We start from the raw sequence: 18,339 nt of genomic DNA on the forward strand, positions 1-18,339 counted from the left end.
CCTATGACAGCAGCTTATTACAACACATTGTAACATAGCAGCTTATTTTATATGAAAGCATCAAGAATATATCACAACATCTTGTCTGTCTGAAACAATAAAACATAAATCTGCATTTCTTCCTGAAACAAAGGCACTGGATCCTGCTTTTAGTCTGCCATTCAGTTTTCAGTAGTTTATTCAGAATTTTGACACAGCAGACTTAAGAAGAGTATCAGGCATTTGAATTCTTTTATTCAGAGCTTGATTTTACCTTTCCCTTTAAGTATGGACCTATCTTGGCTCTTATGTGCCTTCAGTGAAGTTGTGGCCACTTCTGCTGGCAGTACATCTCCACCTTAAACAGAAAGGCAGGGAAGCCTAACCCTTAAACTCTACTCTCCTTTCTCACTAACTTGCAAAACCATCTATGGGTGGTGAGTGACTCCCAGAGCCTGGGGTGGGCAAAAAAAGAAGTCACAGATCAAAATTACACAGGCAAAGGAGATTTACTTTTTCTCACTGCAAAGAAAACAGTACAAAGGACAGTGATGACAGTGTTCTGCCAGCAAACAGGAGCAAGCTCTGCCCAGGATCTACAACAGGCAAATACCAACTGGAAATAAACACAAAGCTATACTTCTTCCCGTCAGCATAGGGTGAAGTCAGCCTAACCAACTCTGACAGAGGTGAGGTGGAGCATGGGATTAGGAAAACATAACTGTATGGGCTCACTGCCCCAGTAATAGAGTTTCCAGATGGCACAGCCCATGACCACTTAGTTGCCAAACCACAGCCAACTACTAAATATCTAATCCAACCCACTGGGTGTTGTAAAACATTGAAGAGAGGAAGAAGGAACTGGCACACTTCCACAGTATTACTGTTCTCAGGGATTTTCCTAGTTGCTGCTAGTAAATTGCTTTCCCAATGACTGCTCTCTGTTGTACCAGGTTCTCACAAAGTCACTGAGCTTACTCAGCATCTTTCAGGGAAGCCTATTTCTGTGACATCCATGCACAAGCAACACTCAGGCATGCTCCTGAATCCAGGGAATTTTCTATGCAAAAATCCAAGACTATCTAAAACAATGCAAAAAAACACTGACATAACAACCCTGGTGCTTGCCTGCTCCTGTACGTACTCTTTATTCTCATGAGGGCTGGGATTAGGCACAGCATCAGTCAGACGCAGGTCAAACCCAGCACAGCGCAAATGGGTCTCCTTGTAGTGTTGAATGAGATCATAGATGCTATCAAAAGTGAGGTTGTCCGTCAGGTAGTATTTCACAGTGTCCCCATCATTCAAAGAACGGATCCGGCAGTGTTGGACTTTACCTGATCTCCTGAAGAAATTAAGAAGAGCATAAGAAAAAGAAAGATTTTATAACGGGTTTTCTTCTTTTGCTGCGTTTCCTCACCCATTTCTAGTTAGCTACTCAGTGAGTCTGTAAAGAGGCAAGAAATTTGTATTATCTCCATTATCACCAAAGAACAGCAGCAGAAGTCGTGGTAAGTTAGATAATACTTTTCAACCCACAACAGTTTAAATCCTGGCAAACACTGACTCTCTGCAAAACTTGCTCTGACAGCTTCTCTGGGTCAGAAATGCATCCAATACACTATTACTCAGGATATCACAACTAGAAGAAAATGAAAAAAAAAAAACAGACTAACAAAAAAAAAACCCCAAACACCCAACTCTGAAAATACTGTATTATTTTTCCCTTTAGATGATTGTTTCATTGAAAAGATCAGTTTCTGCTAATAAAGGTAAACTCACGAGAGTACCTTTTCAGTACAGAAACTAGTATTTTATCCCAAAATTAAATGATAAAATTTGAATCCTTTCACTGAGGAAATAACAAATCCTAAATGCAGCCAGAACACTAGAAAAGTCGGGGGAGGCTGGCAGAAGGGCAGGGAATCAAACATCTCCTAACAATTGTAACACTTCAAATAAAGGCTATTCTGCCAAAATGCATTATGCTACACTGTAGTTTAATTTAGAAAGTAGTCTTCACGATCCCATCAATAACATTCTAGTTATTATAGTAACTCCTTATTCCTATTCCTTCTCAGCTATAAATGCATACCTGAAAAAATACACACATTTTGAGCAATGTCATAAAACAAACAAAATCCATAAAAAAATTTTAGGGCAATCACCATACCAGAATGACAAGGTGCAATCATCAGGGAAAGCCTCACTTTCCCTAACTAGGAAAGTCCCATCCTTGCCACCCATTTCTGCACAATATTCCTGGAGCAGTTTCTCAGCAGTTGTTCTCCCCTCTTTCATTTTCCCATGGTACCATTTTTCTTTTAAGTGCAGTTCAGTACGTTTCACCTCCTAGATCAGAAAGTAAGAATTTTTATAATGTATTTCTAATTTGATCATTTTGAAGCAAAGGACTTGTTACTGACATAACAATCTACTATTTCAGGATTTCATCTCTTCCTAGCCCTGAACTCTCCTTCCACAAACAGGCAAATCACCTTTATGGTCACCCTTGACTCTCCCTCACCTGGTCAAGCCATTTCTTTGGAGCAGGGATCAGCTTCAGCCTTGTTCAAATGTGTAATTAAGAGACAGTGAAAGAATGCAGCAGTGCAAACAGATTTCTATTTCAGGGCAAAACACCCTACTGCTAATCACAGAGTTTCTAATCAGCTTTCTCCAGGATTCATCTGTGTTCTCCCTCACACATTAATGACATTAACAGTGAATGAGTAAAACGTTCTGCATATGCAGAGAGATCTCCAAACCATGCACGTACATTTTAGCAACAAAAGATCGTGCATGGATACCTGAAAGGTCAGAACAAGAAACCACAATGATCAGTGCTATTGCAATGCTCAGTAAGCCTCATGTTTCTGCTTTACCATGCACAACAGACAAGTAATACATGCTCATCTGTGACACTTTGCAAATATGAAATGAACAACATGCACTGTGTGAGAGAGGTGTTGTGTTACTAACTCATACTGTCTAGCTTGAGAATGGCAATATTACTTAGCCAAAGGCATATAAATACTTTTGATTGTCAGTGCATGCATCAGCATTAGCATTTGAGTATCAAAATTATATTTCATTGTCTTTGTACTCCTCTTTGCAAATCCTCAATTACCCAAAAGCAAAAGTTATTTTATTAAAAGTACCTTGGCAAAGACCCTTAAAATTTCTTCTCTGCAGACGCACTTGTTACCTGACATGGATCCTCTACAATTTTAACATCAGCATAAAAACTACACATCTTAAGACAGTGAAATAATCTGAGAGACTAAGAACATGCTTAAATGATAAAACACAGCCATCACCTTTGATGAATCTTCATCAGCATTCTGTTCTATATCATCACTGAATGAAAGCTTTTCATCAGCGATAGCACAGTAGTGCCGAGTCCATTTCTAAAAGTTGAGAGATGTTAAAACCATTAAAAAGAGAGCCAAACTCACTAGCCACAATTTCCAAACAACGTGTAACAATAAACAAATGCCACCACCCCTCATTCACATCTGTGTAACTGACAATATTACTTAAAAAAAAAAAAAATGAGGAAATTCGTGTAAACTTCCAGTATTACACAAGCTTACAACAAACCACAGCAAATGTCACATAAACGATACCTGTTCTATTGTGTCCCACATGTAAAGTTCTCCTTGTTGTTTTTTTTCTTCCTTCTTGTCTTCCAAGTTCACATCAATGTCTCCCTTTGGACCTAGTTTTTTGTGCTTAAAAACAAAAAAAAAAAACCTCACCACATTCATACACTCATATAGATTCATATACAACGTTGGTCATAATATTTCAACATACGCAGTATTACTGGTAGTATTTCCCTCCATCGCTGAGCCTTCTACCATAACAACAGCTGTTCCACAAGGCCTTATATAACAGGGCTGGAATTTCTTTGTTTAAAATTTATATCTCATAATAAATGTTAAAAAACTAGTAGAGGTATCAGTCAAGCAATGAAGAAACAATTTGTCTGATAAGAGCTCACCATTCGTTAGAGGACAGAAAACATTAAGTGGCACATTATCACAAAACAAGGATAAAACAAGGATCTCTCTGTAGACAGCAGGACATAAGGAACAAGAAAAGCAAAACAAAACAAAATTATAAAGAAATAAAATTGAGAATTCACTCATTTACAAGAAAAATTAGAAGAAAAATCTTTTCTGAAAAGAAGGTAAAAGTTCTACCTCCTCGAGCCTGCTCACAAAAAACCTCACTCAAGGGGCCAGTGGTAACAATAAGTACTTTACTGCAGTTCATGATTGGATTAATCATCTCATATCTAGCAGTTGTCAACTACACTCAGCTCTGCACAGCCTAGTGTAGGTAGCTTTCAGCTTGACAGCCTTATCTGAAATATCCCAGAGGCCCCCTAAAGTAGGAGTTGCTTCTGGCTGTTTACTGACAACAGTTTCCAAACAAAAGCCAAATAACACAACAAGCTTACTGGCAGGTGCTGATTTATTTAAAGACCTTTTAACACTGTTTTAGACAGGACAGAGCAATACAGATGTTCTCTTGTGCACCCACAGTAGTTTCTAATACCCTTTAAATCAGATATGTCGTGTTGTTATTATGTGTCTACACAACACCCCTCTATGGTAACAACAGACAGTTTGAAGGAATAATTAAAAGAAAAACAAACCATAAATCTCAGCAAAGAACTTTTACACCTTATCATCAGCTGCTGTTATTTCCAGTCTTATATTCAAGAGGTGTATGCTTATATCTATCTACTCTTGTTTCTTCTATTCAGAATTTTAATGCATAGGATGCAATACTATCACAAGAGCTGGAAAACTGAAGCAAGGACAAAAGTAATTCTTATTTTACTGAAAAAATCATGAGTAGCCCTCACACCCTCCATCTAATTTTGCCTTTCAAAAAGCCCTACTACGGTTTCAATCTGAGAAATCTTATTTCAGCTATCTGCCTCATGTTGTTGCACAACAATAATGAGTTTGTACTGCCCAGAAGGTAAGACCCCTAACAGTAACTGCCTTCTGATAGGAGCACCTCCATGTTTCACACGTGGCTCATTAAACTGCATATGTAAATCACACCGACTTATTAAATATCCATAAACTTTTGCAGTTTGGAAGTAGTCCTAAAAATTAAAGTAGGCAGCCTGCAAGTACTTTAGGTTTTGCTTGAAAAACAAATTAATAACACTAATCTAACTTTCTATGCAAGAACATAGACATTTTTAAGCAGGCCACATTGTGTAAGAAGTCTATGACAAGCATCTGCAGCACTGAATCTTGCTGAAATTTAGCAGTGACATTTCAGGAGCTGGAAGACCTTAGAACAGAGCTGACATTCAATCTGGGGCTTGAACTAGCAACACCTATTGCAGAAAAAACCAATAGCAGGACTTTAACAGATAGCGTTACAAAACTCCATACATCATCTCAAAATGCTACTAGTACACACTTCAAGCATGGGTTTTTTTCTCTTTCAACAGAAACTAACAAAGCCAGAAGTAGTATTTCTGGCTCTTGCTCTTGTTTTCCTATTTTATCTACCATCACACAAAGCAAGCCTACCTTGATGATGATTTTTCCTTTCAGCTGTGTTGGTGATGGCAACTGATCTGCACTGGCTTCAACAGGCTTCATTAAAAGCTGTTCCCCAAATACTTCCTTGAAAACTCTGGCCATGTGTCGCTGCTGCTCCACACTACAGTGCTCTTCAATTGACAGTATCACAGGGTATCTTTGATGGAGAAAACCAGGGTGAATTAAGACAACATATTTTTGCTACAACTGACAAGGCAACGAAAACAGCACCCTCCCTCACCCCCCACATTTAAAGCAAACAAGAAGACAAAAGGTATAGCTTACTCAGATGCAACAAAGGCATGATCTTTGATTGCCTGTACTACATCATCAAATTTAATCTTTGTTGTCCGTGTCCATCCGTGGTAAATTATGGGCTTCCCATCAGGACCATCCCAGCAATCCACTAGGAAAAACAGGCAATAGAAAAAGGAAGAGACCACGCAGTACTTAAACAACTCTGATAGAACAAATACATCCAAATCTCTAGTGTTCCACCTACTGAGTCACAGATTAATGTTCTAATAAAACATTCTATTATATATATTTATCTCTCTCATAGGGGAAATTAAGTTCACTTAAGTAAGAACAATACAAATAAAATACAATGCAACATTTTCCCAAGGCTTATCATGTGGGAATCTGGAAGTAAGGAATTCAGGCAGTTATATTGTCAGTCTACTAGTTTACAACAATTTTGCAGGGATAAACACATTCCAACAAGTGGCAATTTGACAGCTTACCTATCGTGTTAATTTTAACCCTGAAACTCTAATTTGAGATACATTTTGCGTTACCTAATTTAAACAGGTGGTAGCAACTAATTTTATGAAAGAAATAATGAAGTAATATGAAATTAAAGTCAAACTTTTCACTAAGTACACAAGCACAGGGATGAAGACTTAGCTGAGAACAAATGCACAAAGGCATCAACTGATTTACAAGCAAGTTAAAGAGGACGACAAGTAGCACCAAATTACAAATCCTCTGTGCCTTAAGCTTGTCTGTATTACAATGACAGCAAAAAACTATCTATATATCTATCTACATTACAGAAGTGATTCCAACTTAAATCCTATGCCTTCCTATAGTAGATTCAAAACTGATTTTTAGTTGAACAGTGAGATACAATTTGGAAAGATCTTCTTAAAATTCCAGGGGAACAAGAATCAGAAAAAGTGAACATCACCATAATGAGGCATAAGAAAAATAATTTAGGGAATCAGTATTTTTCACATGCCTAACTTCAACTTAAGAAAACAAATTAGTTCTTCGTTTCAGTTCTTTTTTTTTTTTCTTGGTAAACAGAAGAAACTCCACTTACATGGAAAGCATGATACAAACCACTCAACAAACTTTTTACTCACACTCAATACATCGACATCCCATTCTAAGGCACCTGATGTAAGCTTCTGTGGAGGATTCACTTCGAAGCTGGTCTCCTGTCAGATATCTAAGGAGTAAAAGGAAATTGTAAAAGGCAGCCAGTTTCAATCATTTCCCATTCATTTACTGGGTGACATTTTTTCTCCTGTCATGGAAATTGTATGTTGATCTTTTTGTTTTCAACTTGTGATGCAAAAGCCAAAGTCTGCTGAATCTGATGCTATGACATTTTTGAAAGGACCAAATTATAGGACATTAAAGGCTCAATCTAAACATTAACCAACTCTCACACGTTTCTGGAGAGCAAATCACAAGCTTTGAAACACATCATGCTGAGGAATATTCATGTTGGAGAGATGTGGAGGGTATTTAGCGTAGATACCACACTCTATACTTCAAAAATATACTTATAAGCTATACCCAGCTCCACTGTATTTTGTTCCCCGCAATATTTTATTTGTTCATCTCTCCTCCCCTCTCTTTATACCTTCTTTCTTTTCATTACAATGCTAGGTGAGCAAACCTCCTTCATTTGAAGACAGTTCAAACTCATCACCACATAGGTTTGTACTTGGGTGAAAGAGCTTGCATACCACAGACTGTCAAAGAAAAGGGCTGGATAGGATACCTGAGCACAAACTACAGAAATCAGCAAGTTACTAAGCATAACATTCTAAAAACAGTAACAACAAAAATACAGTCCCTGGGCCTTCAAAGTTCTGGCTATAAAATAAACTCAAACTAATAAAGAAGAGTATGGATAGCAAACTGGACCCCTCTTCCTCAAGCACCTCCATCTGCTCTAATCCTTGTCACACGGGCAAACACCATGAATAGCCAGGCCACAATCATCAGACGCTAATTTAAGGTCTCCATATCCCTGTCCTACTTGGGACCAAATCTTTTCTACTTTGGGACACTGTAAACTGTGAGATATTCTATCAATAGTGCACATCACTAATAGTGCCTCCTCTCCAAGGCAACAAATCCACTGCCCTTCAGATCACATCAACAGCATGGGATTTTCCCATGGGACCAGTGGGATCCTTAAGACATTCTTATGTTCTGGTACAATTAAAGCCAAAACTAGCCCAAGGAGGCTGTTGGTGCTTGGCAAAACCAGAAGCTTCTTCAATAACCTTAATTTCTGAAAGCAGAGAGGCTGGAACAGTCTCAACTCAAGACTTCTTTACATTTTTTTAACAGGACTCAGAGTTTGGGTCTTCTGGCAGCTGAACTTGCTTATATCTCAAAACCTCTAAGATTGTAACAGAAGGGGGAAAAGCAGTCCCACAAACTGTATTTGCCACATTTACATCACACTTTAGGAAAGTTTCATACACTCATGCAGTATATTTCTGGCATACAGTATTACATTCTCCTAACATGCACTAGGTCTGTTTCAACAGATATAGACAACGGACTTCTGGTAACTTACGTGTTATGAGAAGAAGAAATCCAGTAGTGGGACAAAGGATTATTCATGTCCTGGGCATCTATTGAATCATATTTCTCATCCCAAATACCGTTTTCTTTTGCAAAAAGGTAAGTGAGGAACTACAATACAAAGAGAGAGGCTGAATTAAGATGTTTTTACCATAGAAGACTAAAAGAAATCCAGTAATGCAGCAAGACGCTAGAGGATCTGCCAACCAATTAACAAACTAGGAAGAAGCACTGAAAGAAGTCCCCGAGGAACTAGTAGAAAGTATCATTATCTTACCTCATCCACAAAGAGGAAGGGCTCAGCAGTTTCTCTCATAGTGTCATCAATAAACTTTGTCATTCGTTCTCGGACTTTACTGAGATCTTGTGCCCAAGATTCCTTCACATAATAATAATATAATGGAAAAAAAAATTGTAGTGGTTGGTATGCTATACAAAATCAAATAAAGAACAGAGAAACCTACAGATGTGATTTACTCTCTAAGACTGATACTGGGGGGAAAGAAAAAGAAAGTAGCAAGCTTATAGAGGAAGTGCAGGTCTCACTTTTTAATCATATTTGCAAACCTGGAGCTTAGCAGTGCCTAGCAAATATCACACATTTTTTCCCCCATGGTGATTGTGCTAAATAACATTACAGAAGACCACAAAGACACTGTTCCAATCCCTGCCTCCATCATTATCTGCTTGCTGGTATGGGACATGGAACTGGCTCCATTCAACAGAAAATTACCTTCGACTCAATTGCAGGTGGTCAGCTCAGCTTTTTACGTAAGTGATGCTAAAATGGGGCCACAGCCAAGGCATTACCCCAGACGTACCGAGCTGTTACAGCTGTAACTTGGCCAGACTATCATCTTTGACATTCAACCAGGGTTTATTTCTAACCTTGACTGTTCATCTACGTGATTAAATGGAGAGCTGTTAAAACTTTATTTACTTTGTCCACCCTCTCATGCTCTGGTGCACCTTCAGACTCTTTAAATAGATGAAAAACAACAGTTCTCATGAACTCTAACGGCAACAAATAAGGAGAAATCTTTCCAAGGCCTAGCATCACAGCTGACATCAATTATATTCTGACACATCACCTTTCTTTTTAATGAGAACTGAGTTCTGCATGACAATCTCAAGAAAAAAGAACTAAAAATTTCTGCAACCTTCCCACCTGCTGCTCATGTAGCAGGAATCTCTGAAAGTCATGGAGGTGAACTGCTGAAGCATCTGGACGGTCAGTATTTCTTTAAAAAAAAAAGAAAGAAAGGGAAAGTGAAGCTAAAGATTTAACAGAGCAAGTGTCATCAAATGTTAGAGCAGAAAATTACATAGATTTGTATCTGGGACATACAGTATATATCTACTGCCACCACCAAGAAACTTTCTATAACTTCAATGGAATTTAGATTAGGCTTGTAACAGCGTATTATGTAATTACTGTATTATTGAGCCTTTAAATAAAGTTTCCAGGATTCCTGATGTATTTTCAATAGTGATTCACTGGGAAAAGTACCAAATCTTTGCTCATTGCTGTGTAGCAAACAAGCAGCATTCACTTGACAGGAGCATTGTTAACCTTAGCTGAGGCATACTGAGACACTGTTCTTTTATCATAGAGCCACATTTCCGCAAGTAACTCCTTCCATTTCTTATTCAGATGATCTGCTATGACAGATCCAAACCTCCTGAAAAGGAAGGCCAAATGCAGCTGCACCAAAGTGGCACAACTGCTTTGTAGGACACATGTTCTGCATCATCTGATACCAAGAAAGTATTCATAACCTACACATTCTTGATAAATCTGTGCTTTAAAGCGGTCTCACAAAATTTAATTCATATGACATGACCTACGGCTAAGGAAATACGCAGTACACTCGGAGCAGACTTTTTAACCTTAATCTGTTAGCATAATAGTCAAAACCAAGATAAACTATTTAAATTCATAGTCAAAATCTTAGCAATGCCTGTGACGTCCCCTTTCATGCTGTACACATCTTTCTTTAAGTCCACCAATGAAAAACGCAGTAACTGTTAGTACCAGCATCCTGCTCAGGTCTAGGCAAATCCTGTGCCCCACACCTTCCTCCAGACTGAAGTTAAAACTTCTCCATCAAATTGTCCTTCAATAGTTCTGTTCAGCTCTTTGTAAAATCAGAGGACAAGCAAATTTGCTTGTTCAAGCCCATACCATTTTGGTAGTCAGAAGGTAAAAAATTTTTATCAAATTATATTCAGGACTTATTTCCATTATAAATTCATCTTTCTGAATGCAAAAATATGTACATTTTCTTTACACTTACTAAAGTGTCACAACAAAAAAAAAAGTCATGCAATTAAAAAACAACTCTGCAGCACTACAATCGTATGGAAATGTGAAAAAATAATACAAATGAAGAGTCTCACCCAAGAATGAACACAGAGGAATCCTTTTTGAATTCATCAAGAATCTTAAAACAAAACAAATAAAACAAACAAAGAAACACAAAAAGGGGAAAACATAAATAATAAAGGAACATGCAATTTTCTATATAATTCCATCTAATAATGTTCATTAGTTTGGGAAGGGAAAATACATGCATTTCTGCTCTAGAGAAGCTGCAAAAAAAAGTTGGCAAGACACATTTTGAATTAAACACATGAGAAAAAACATACTGCCAAGGCTGGCAACTGCATTTCAGGCTTTTCAGGGGGAACACACAATTCTCAGGCAACAAACTTGCTATCAATAAGGTACCTCATTCACACAATCAGTCAAGTTTGCGGGGAGCTTGTATTCACTGATATCCCAGGAAAATTACATATCATCCATCACATCTACACAGGTGAACATAAAATCTAAATGTCTTCCAGGATGGAGCAGCATAGTTACAGACTGCAGGAAACATATCAACTGACCCAAAGCAATTATTGAGCAAACTGTGGAGTTTCCTTGAAATTGTCCACAAGGGGCGATAAGGAGAGTTTTAGGAAGTCAGAGAGCCTCCTTATTGTGTGTTTTATTCTCCAACCTTCTGCTCAAGCTAATTAACTAGACTTTCATCACCAAAAATAAAACCCTGCCAGTAAATGAAGATTCTTTATTACTTCACAATAATTTCAACATCACTTCTAAATAGCACAAGAAAGCTCTATTGCCTTAAGAAACAGCACTGACTTTCACTATCACAGCTTCTATTTTAGCAACTGCAAGTTGAATCAGCAATAAGCACATTGTCAACAAAGTAATTTCAAACCACGTGCATTCTCACAGCATTAACAGGTTCCTAGCTTTCAGAGTCACTAAATGGGTGCATTTTCCACCAGCTTCATGAATCTGTGCAACGAACACATGGAAACAGTAGTCAGGCAGCTGCCCATATAAATTAGCTAAACTGTTATCCTGCCACATTCATGCCTCTCAGGGACCATCTGATGCCTGTCATGTAATGGATGCACCACCAGTAATTTCAAAGCATGAGAGACAATGAGGACATTGTTTGAGTGAACATTATTTGATGCTCAGGATACATCCCCCTGATTGACAGAATGGTCTTAGCAATCAAAGATTAATATAAAGTATGAATGAGCCTTGTTCTTATCACTAAAGAGATCAGCCAAGCCTAATGAAAAGACATTCTACATCCTAAACAAATCCCCTCCAAAAGTTCTTCCTAGAAACCCCATTTTATCTCTGCATATCGCCAGTACTGGCACACAAGAAGAAACATGAAAGACTTATCTTCTTAAGCCAATAGCTGATGGTGACTGTTACCTACACAAGTACTGTACTGCACTCTTTTTCTGTCACAAGAATGAGAGGAAAAAAAATAGTAACAAACAGAAACAAATAATAATCAGCATTCACTCTTTATTCTGATCAAGCAGTTTAACAGTACAAAGACCACTTATGAACAAGCTTACCGATTTCTGTTGTTCAAACATGATTTTCTTGTAGAACAAATGAAATTGTTCAAAACTAAGCTCTTCCTTGTAAGCGCCTATTTCCTACAATAGAAATTAGCATGCAGTGAATTTAGAATTCCCTGAATTACATTTCCACAGCAAATAAATTACTCTTACTCCAGATGCCTCTCTCTCATGCATTCTGTTCTACTCCAACTTAATTTGTTTTAAGCACTCGGGATTTTTAAAATTTATTTACTTAAGAATACAAACAAATAAATAGATTCTTGGTTTGCGACACACTCCTCCTAGCCCGCATCTCTGGCTTTCCATTTTGTACCCTGACTCCATTTCCACTACGTTACTGAGGAAAGTAGTGCCTGATTTGGTCATTGTTAGCTGGAGCAACAGAAGTAAGAATGTATGCTTTAAGGGTGGAGAGCTATAAAGCAGGAAAAGGTGGGGATATTTAAAATTCCTGTAGGAATGGAAACAGCCTTCAGAAATTATTAGCATTAGCAGAAGTTGGAGTGAAGAAATTGTTACTTGATCATATTGCAAAAAAAACACTATTTTTCTTATATATCAATTTTATCTTAAAGATGAAAGAGTTTCCTATGCACCTGCACAGTACCAGCACCGGAGCTCCAAACCCGATGTTCGCTTTGATCAACTGCACAATAAAAAGGAGCATTTATGTCTATATTTTCTTACGGCCTTAGATACTGGTAAAGCCAAGCTGAGAAATCAGTTAATTTATTTAACTGTACACAGTAAGAAGCAAAACCACAGGCAATATTCTGAAAACAAATAACAACACGTATCAGACAATACCAAACAGATATCAGTTATCAGATAATTACCGCAAATTTATCCTTCAAGAACTTCATGCTGCTCACTTTGAAGTTTACTTGGGGAAGGACCGTTTTCAGCTCTCTAAGACTGATACTAGGGGGGAAAGAAAAAAAAAAGGCATCAGAAACTCTACAGTTCTACCTAGCCAGCTACTAATGTCTTTTCTATCAAAACAAAAATATGACTATTGAAACATTTTGGATAGAGCTCATCTCGCATAACTGTAAACTTCTATGAACATAACACTTACATGTGAGCAAGTTGGACATGTTTTCTAGTTAGTGGGGAGAAATAGGCATTTCAATTAATTTGGGCACCTGTCAGGATGAAAAGAACCCTGCTGCAGAGATACCCGTTTGTCTCCATCAGCAATTAATCAGATATAGATGATCAGATGAACTGCAGCCTTTCTTCCATTGTTCCAGTCCCACTGGAACTGGTATATAGACACAGAAAACATTCAAAGGATACACCAAAGAGATGTGCAGAAACATAAAAGAAAAAGGCCCAGTTTTCATTACCATTATAGCCTTTTTCTCCAGCTGTTACTCACTTGGATGGTAAAATTGATTCACAGCAGCAAGACTCCCCTTCTGCAACACTTCTAATCTACAGTGTCCATACAAGCAGCTATGCTGCGAGATATTCTCATCTCCATTGTGTATAGAGGGAAAGAGGCAAAGCAAGAAGGAACTTAGCCAAAGTCCATGCCAAAGCCAGATTAGAACTCAGGAAATTCCTGGCTTTCCGCCTTGTCGCCAGACCTCTGGAAAAAAACACTTCTTTTAAGAGCAAGAAAGAGCACTCTGTTTGTACCCTAAACACCAAGCAGAAGCAATTTCCTCTGGCCAGACAAATGCACGCCAAAACAAAGAACTGGGACTTCATTACCACTGGAAAAAAACTCAACCTGTGAAAAACGACTTGCCTGCAAGCCTAACCTTTACAATTAACCTCCCTAGAAACTGCAACACTAAACAGAATGAAACTCCATTCCTACTCTTTTCCTGAATTTTTCTAAAAGCAGGAATCATCTATCAAGGCAAGAGGAAACTCCCCTCTCCATAGTGGAAGTCCCCTTGATCCTAACCAGACTGCTTTGTAGCAATGAAAGAGTCCTAAAGCAGCAAATGAAACCTCTTCAGCAGACATGCACCAAAGCCACAGCTTCTCTATCCTAACAATTGCTTTTGCTTCATGATGTCCACCATCACAACCCCACTGCAGGGCTAGTTTTTCAAAATACATCACGAGGTATAAGCCAATATCCAGTAAAGGGTTTTACTTTCCCCTTCACCATTCTGGCCAACTTGGGAAACAGTTTTGAAATGGCATTTAAGCTCACATTGAAGCCAGCTGCACAACACCACAGCCACTCTGCAGAATGGTGTTACTTCCTGCAATAACACAGTCTCATTCACACGATGAAACACCACACTATTTTGCTTTTAGGAAAAGGCCTAAATAAGAGGAAATGCATGTACTTTTTGACACTAAAATATACCTGAGAACAAAATGCAGTTCCAGACAAAGACAAAAACACAGTAAAGTAACAGACGTGGGGGAGAAGGGGAACATTCTTCTCAGTGTTTCATGATTTCTGACTCTAAAGAGAGGTATGCAACTGAATTACAAAGAAAAAAAGTCTCCTTTGTTGTGCAAAAGCTACAAGCCCACATCACACATAGACCTGAAATGAACTAATGAAACTCAAACATACAAAGTTACATGGCACCCTGGGAGCTACAATTCATGGGATTTCTTCAATATAAGAAGCACCATGTCACAGCCACATCAGAGGTAATTCTATGGCTTTGGTCTATTCAAATAAGTGGCAAAGCCAAGCCCATGTAATCAAGCCAATTGCTAAAAAATAAAAAATAAAATAAAAAAATAATAATTTGCCCTTATTCCAAACCACTAACTTGGCTCCCTTCTCTGTGCACCCCCAAGAATATTTTCTGTTTTCCCACAGGACTATCCTGTCATACCAGAGTCTTCGTCCTCCTCACCCTTAATATCCCCAGGTATCTCTCATCTCTTTTTACTCTTAATATTCTGTTCTGTTCTCCTCACAGCTCTGATTCCTACAAGAAAGAATTCATGCTATCTGGGACAACCCTATCTCTGGATATATCTGACACTGCTACTATGACTAGTTTCAAACTAGATACCACACATTTTAGCCATGTTCAGGCTCCATCAGAACTGAAACAAGGGAAGGCTAAATGCTTAAACATCTTCCCTGGATCTTTAGCAGCCCATGTTGAACTTTGCTATGCAGCTTCGTTGTTACTATTACCCAAACAACAATGAAGGAAGAACTGGCGGCATAGCTACACGGCAAAGCTCACAGCTGGTTACACAGTCCAAGCTGCTGGACTCCCAACTTGGCTATGAAAGGGCAAAGACCTCTACAAAGCAAGCAGCCTAACACAACTGCAGAGCTGAGCTGAATGTCTACAGTAAGACTGGAAGATGACAACTCCCTTTCCCTATTCTGGCAGGGCAGTTCCAGGCTAAAAGCAAACCTATCATTTGCTTCCTCATTATAGCTTGTACATGAACATGAGCAAGTGCTACGAACATGCTGTGTTTAGCAGAAAGCAAAACTCAAGTTCTTAAAGCAAGAGCAAATGCTCTTTTCAGGGGTGTCATATTTCGCACCTTGGACAAAGTATTTATTTCTTTTAGTCATTTCTTTTGCATTCTTTTAGAATCTGCAACAAAGTTCACTAAAAACAAATTGGACAAGGAAATAAGTTCTCACCTGTTTCTTCTGGTCTGGTCAACAGAATAGATCTGCTTTCTCAGCCAGCTGTGAAAAAAAAGGGATAAAAATGTTTACTCTAAGAATTATAGAGAAAACACAGCCAATGAAATATCAAAATCCAAAGGCAACATTCAATAGAAATATCTAAGAGTTGTAAGATACATCTCTTTTAACAAAGCAAAAACATTTCCAGTGCAGCATCTAAGGATTCAGACAGTTTTGTAACTATTTGTAAATGCATACTTTTCTGCTGCTTAATACTGCATTTTAAAGCCACATAAACAACACAGAAGGGGAAGGGTGGGCAGGAAAGAAAAGAAAGAACAACCAGAAGCTGTAAAAATATAAGTGGACAAAGCAAGTCAGGACTTCAGCTAATCTAAACTAGAGTAACTCTATTAAGTCAATCTATCTATTAGATCCATAAAAACTAAGGGGGTAGAGGGGGAAGTTCAGAGAATTTTAAAGAAAATCCTCATTAGAGTGCACATCCATTTTAGGTGCACAGCAAAATACTATTAGTAGCATTAACAGTAAGTATACACACAAAATTTTGATCTAAAGGATGAACACAGCATGTCATTATTAAGCTTATCGTCAGTCTCTACGGGCATCACTCTGCTGCACAAATGTAGATAAAAATAGGTAAGAATGCTTTCTCTCCGACTGGAACAGCAAGTAGGTAAAGACACCATCAGTGTCAAAGCCACAATCTGGTCAGGTAGCAAGAAAGGATAGGGTATAGCCTCACAACAACCAACAGCAGTGACACACCACAAACAAAAATGCCAGAAGTGCTGAAAAGCAGTGAGTACGGAGACAGTGTTAAAAGCTTATCAACAAAACTGGCATTCAGAGCATGAGTTGTTTTGCATGCAACACCCTCAGAGCCATTAAGGGTGCAGTGTCACCATCGTTACCAAAAAGTATCCTTAAAAATGTTCATTTTCAGCCAGGCTCAGACAGTCATCTTTTCTGTACCACAGTCCTATTGCCATATAGTGCAATGGGTCCAATAAAGAGGACAAACTGCGAAAGCACATCTCAGAATTATTGGGACACAGGACACAGGGACACTATTAGAGCAAGCCTACTGTGACTGCATAAGACATTTGAATTTTCGAAGAAGTCAACACACAGTTGCACCAGCTGTTCTCAGGATCGCATTAAGAGTTGGAGTTGAGTGGGGGATTTTTGGTATACAGAACAATGTAAATGCAAGTGCGCAGTAGTAGATGCAGCAGAGTGCGATTCCAGAACATACACATAGCAAAACAGACATAAATAATTTCCATGTGAGCTCTCTATCATACACTAACTGGAGAGTAGTTGTTCTTAAGGTAACTGGCAGGAAACACTTGTTGCACATTAAAAATTTTTTTCAGATTTTGCATTTTGAGTTCCAAAGACACACCAAGCCTCACAAGAAAATATGTCCACCTACCTCTCTGTGATTGCAGGTGTGGGAGCACTCATGACCTCTTGATACAAGATATTCAAGCCACACAACCATTTATCAGCATCATCTTTAGAGTCAGCTGAAAAAAAAAATGTGCCATGAGAAACACCAAAACAAAATCAACACACAATTTCTGATGTTTATATGAACTCTAGTACACAAAGCTGCGGATTAATCTTCCTCTTTGAGAAATCTCATTGCATAGCTTCATGCTGCTAATAATAAAAACAAAAACAAAACAAAAAAAAAAACACAAAAGAACCTCATACCAGCATAAATCCAGGGATGGGAGGGTTAATTCTGGAAGCTCTGGCCAAAAATACCTCAATTTAGAGTCTGCTTATCAGCAAGTTTCAATATCTCAGCAGAAAGGCTATGAAACTACTGTTGAACTCACACGATCAAAATTCCTTTTCTTATCTTCTATCACCCAAGTGAACTCATTACAGTTCAAGGAACTTACAAGAGATGTTCAAGGCCAGGCTGGATGGGCTTTGGGCAGCCTGATCTAGTGGTAGGTGCCCCTGCCTATCACAGGGGGGTTGGAACTGGATTATCTTTAAGGTCCCTTCCAACTCAAACTATTCTATGATTCTAGGAATCTATAAGAAAATTGTGAAGTACTGCTTTTTGAAAGACCTAATCACCTCCTGTCTTTCCTAACTGTGTCCCTAAACAGATTGTTCCAGACTAGACTTAAGCTGGAGGAAGAGGAAGGAAGCAACGTAAAAAACTGGTGAAGCTTAGACAGAATATGTTTCAATACAAGTTAAGTTAAAAAAAAGTCTTAATTCCCCACATGGCTTGGCATTAGAAGCCAGGTACATCTTCCTCTCAACCTTACAAGTTGGTTTATCACTGTCTTGTTTCCTTTTAAACATAGTCTGCTTTTCCATTTCCCAAAACAGAAGAGTCCTCCACATCATTTAACATGATCACATTTGGTAATGCTTCAACCCAGCAGAAGCAAGATGATGAACCGC

The 18,339-nt window shown here is 38.4% G+C and overlaps 1 protein-coding gene across 2 annotated transcripts in view; it reads right to left on the reverse strand.

Annotated features, from left to right (window-relative positions):
• Positions 1-18,339, reverse strand: part of PLCG2 (phospholipase C gamma 2) — a 68,382-nt gene that overhangs the window by 21,395 nt on the left and 28,648 nt on the right. For both annotated transcript variants that reach the window (XM_054078667.1, XM_054078668.1), the window contains exons 4-18: positions 17,342-17,435; positions 15,895-15,942; positions 13,133-13,217; positions 12,288-12,371; positions 10,791-10,834; positions 9,559-9,631; positions 8,668-8,769; positions 8,383-8,501; positions 6,926-7,011; positions 5,844-5,964; positions 5,547-5,715; positions 3,609-3,713; positions 3,300-3,389; positions 2,153-2,331; positions 1,124-1,324 (exon numbers count right to left, since the gene is read on the reverse strand). In XM_054078667.1, coding sequence (XP_053934642.1) covers positions 1,124-1,324; positions 2,153-2,331; positions 3,300-3,389; positions 3,609-3,713; positions 5,547-5,715; positions 5,844-5,964; positions 6,926-7,011; positions 8,383-8,501; positions 8,668-8,769; positions 9,559-9,631; positions 10,791-10,834; positions 12,288-12,371; positions 13,133-13,217; positions 15,895-15,942; positions 17,342-17,435 — 1,600 coding nt within the window. The remainder of the gene's footprint in view (positions 1-1,123; positions 1,325-2,152; positions 2,332-3,299; positions 3,390-3,608; positions 3,714-5,546; positions 5,716-5,843; positions 5,965-6,925; positions 7,012-8,382; positions 8,502-8,667; positions 8,770-9,558; positions 9,632-10,790; positions 10,835-12,287; positions 12,372-13,132; positions 13,218-15,894; positions 15,943-17,341; positions 17,436-18,339) is intronic.

The sequence above is a fragment of the Cuculus canorus genome, chromosome 13 (assembly GCF_017976375.1).
Source record: "Cuculus canorus isolate bCucCan1 chromosome 13, bCucCan1.pri, whole genome shotgun sequence".
In the NCBI taxonomy this organism is placed as follows: Eukaryota; Metazoa; Chordata; class Aves; order Cuculiformes; family Cuculidae; genus Cuculus; species Cuculus canorus.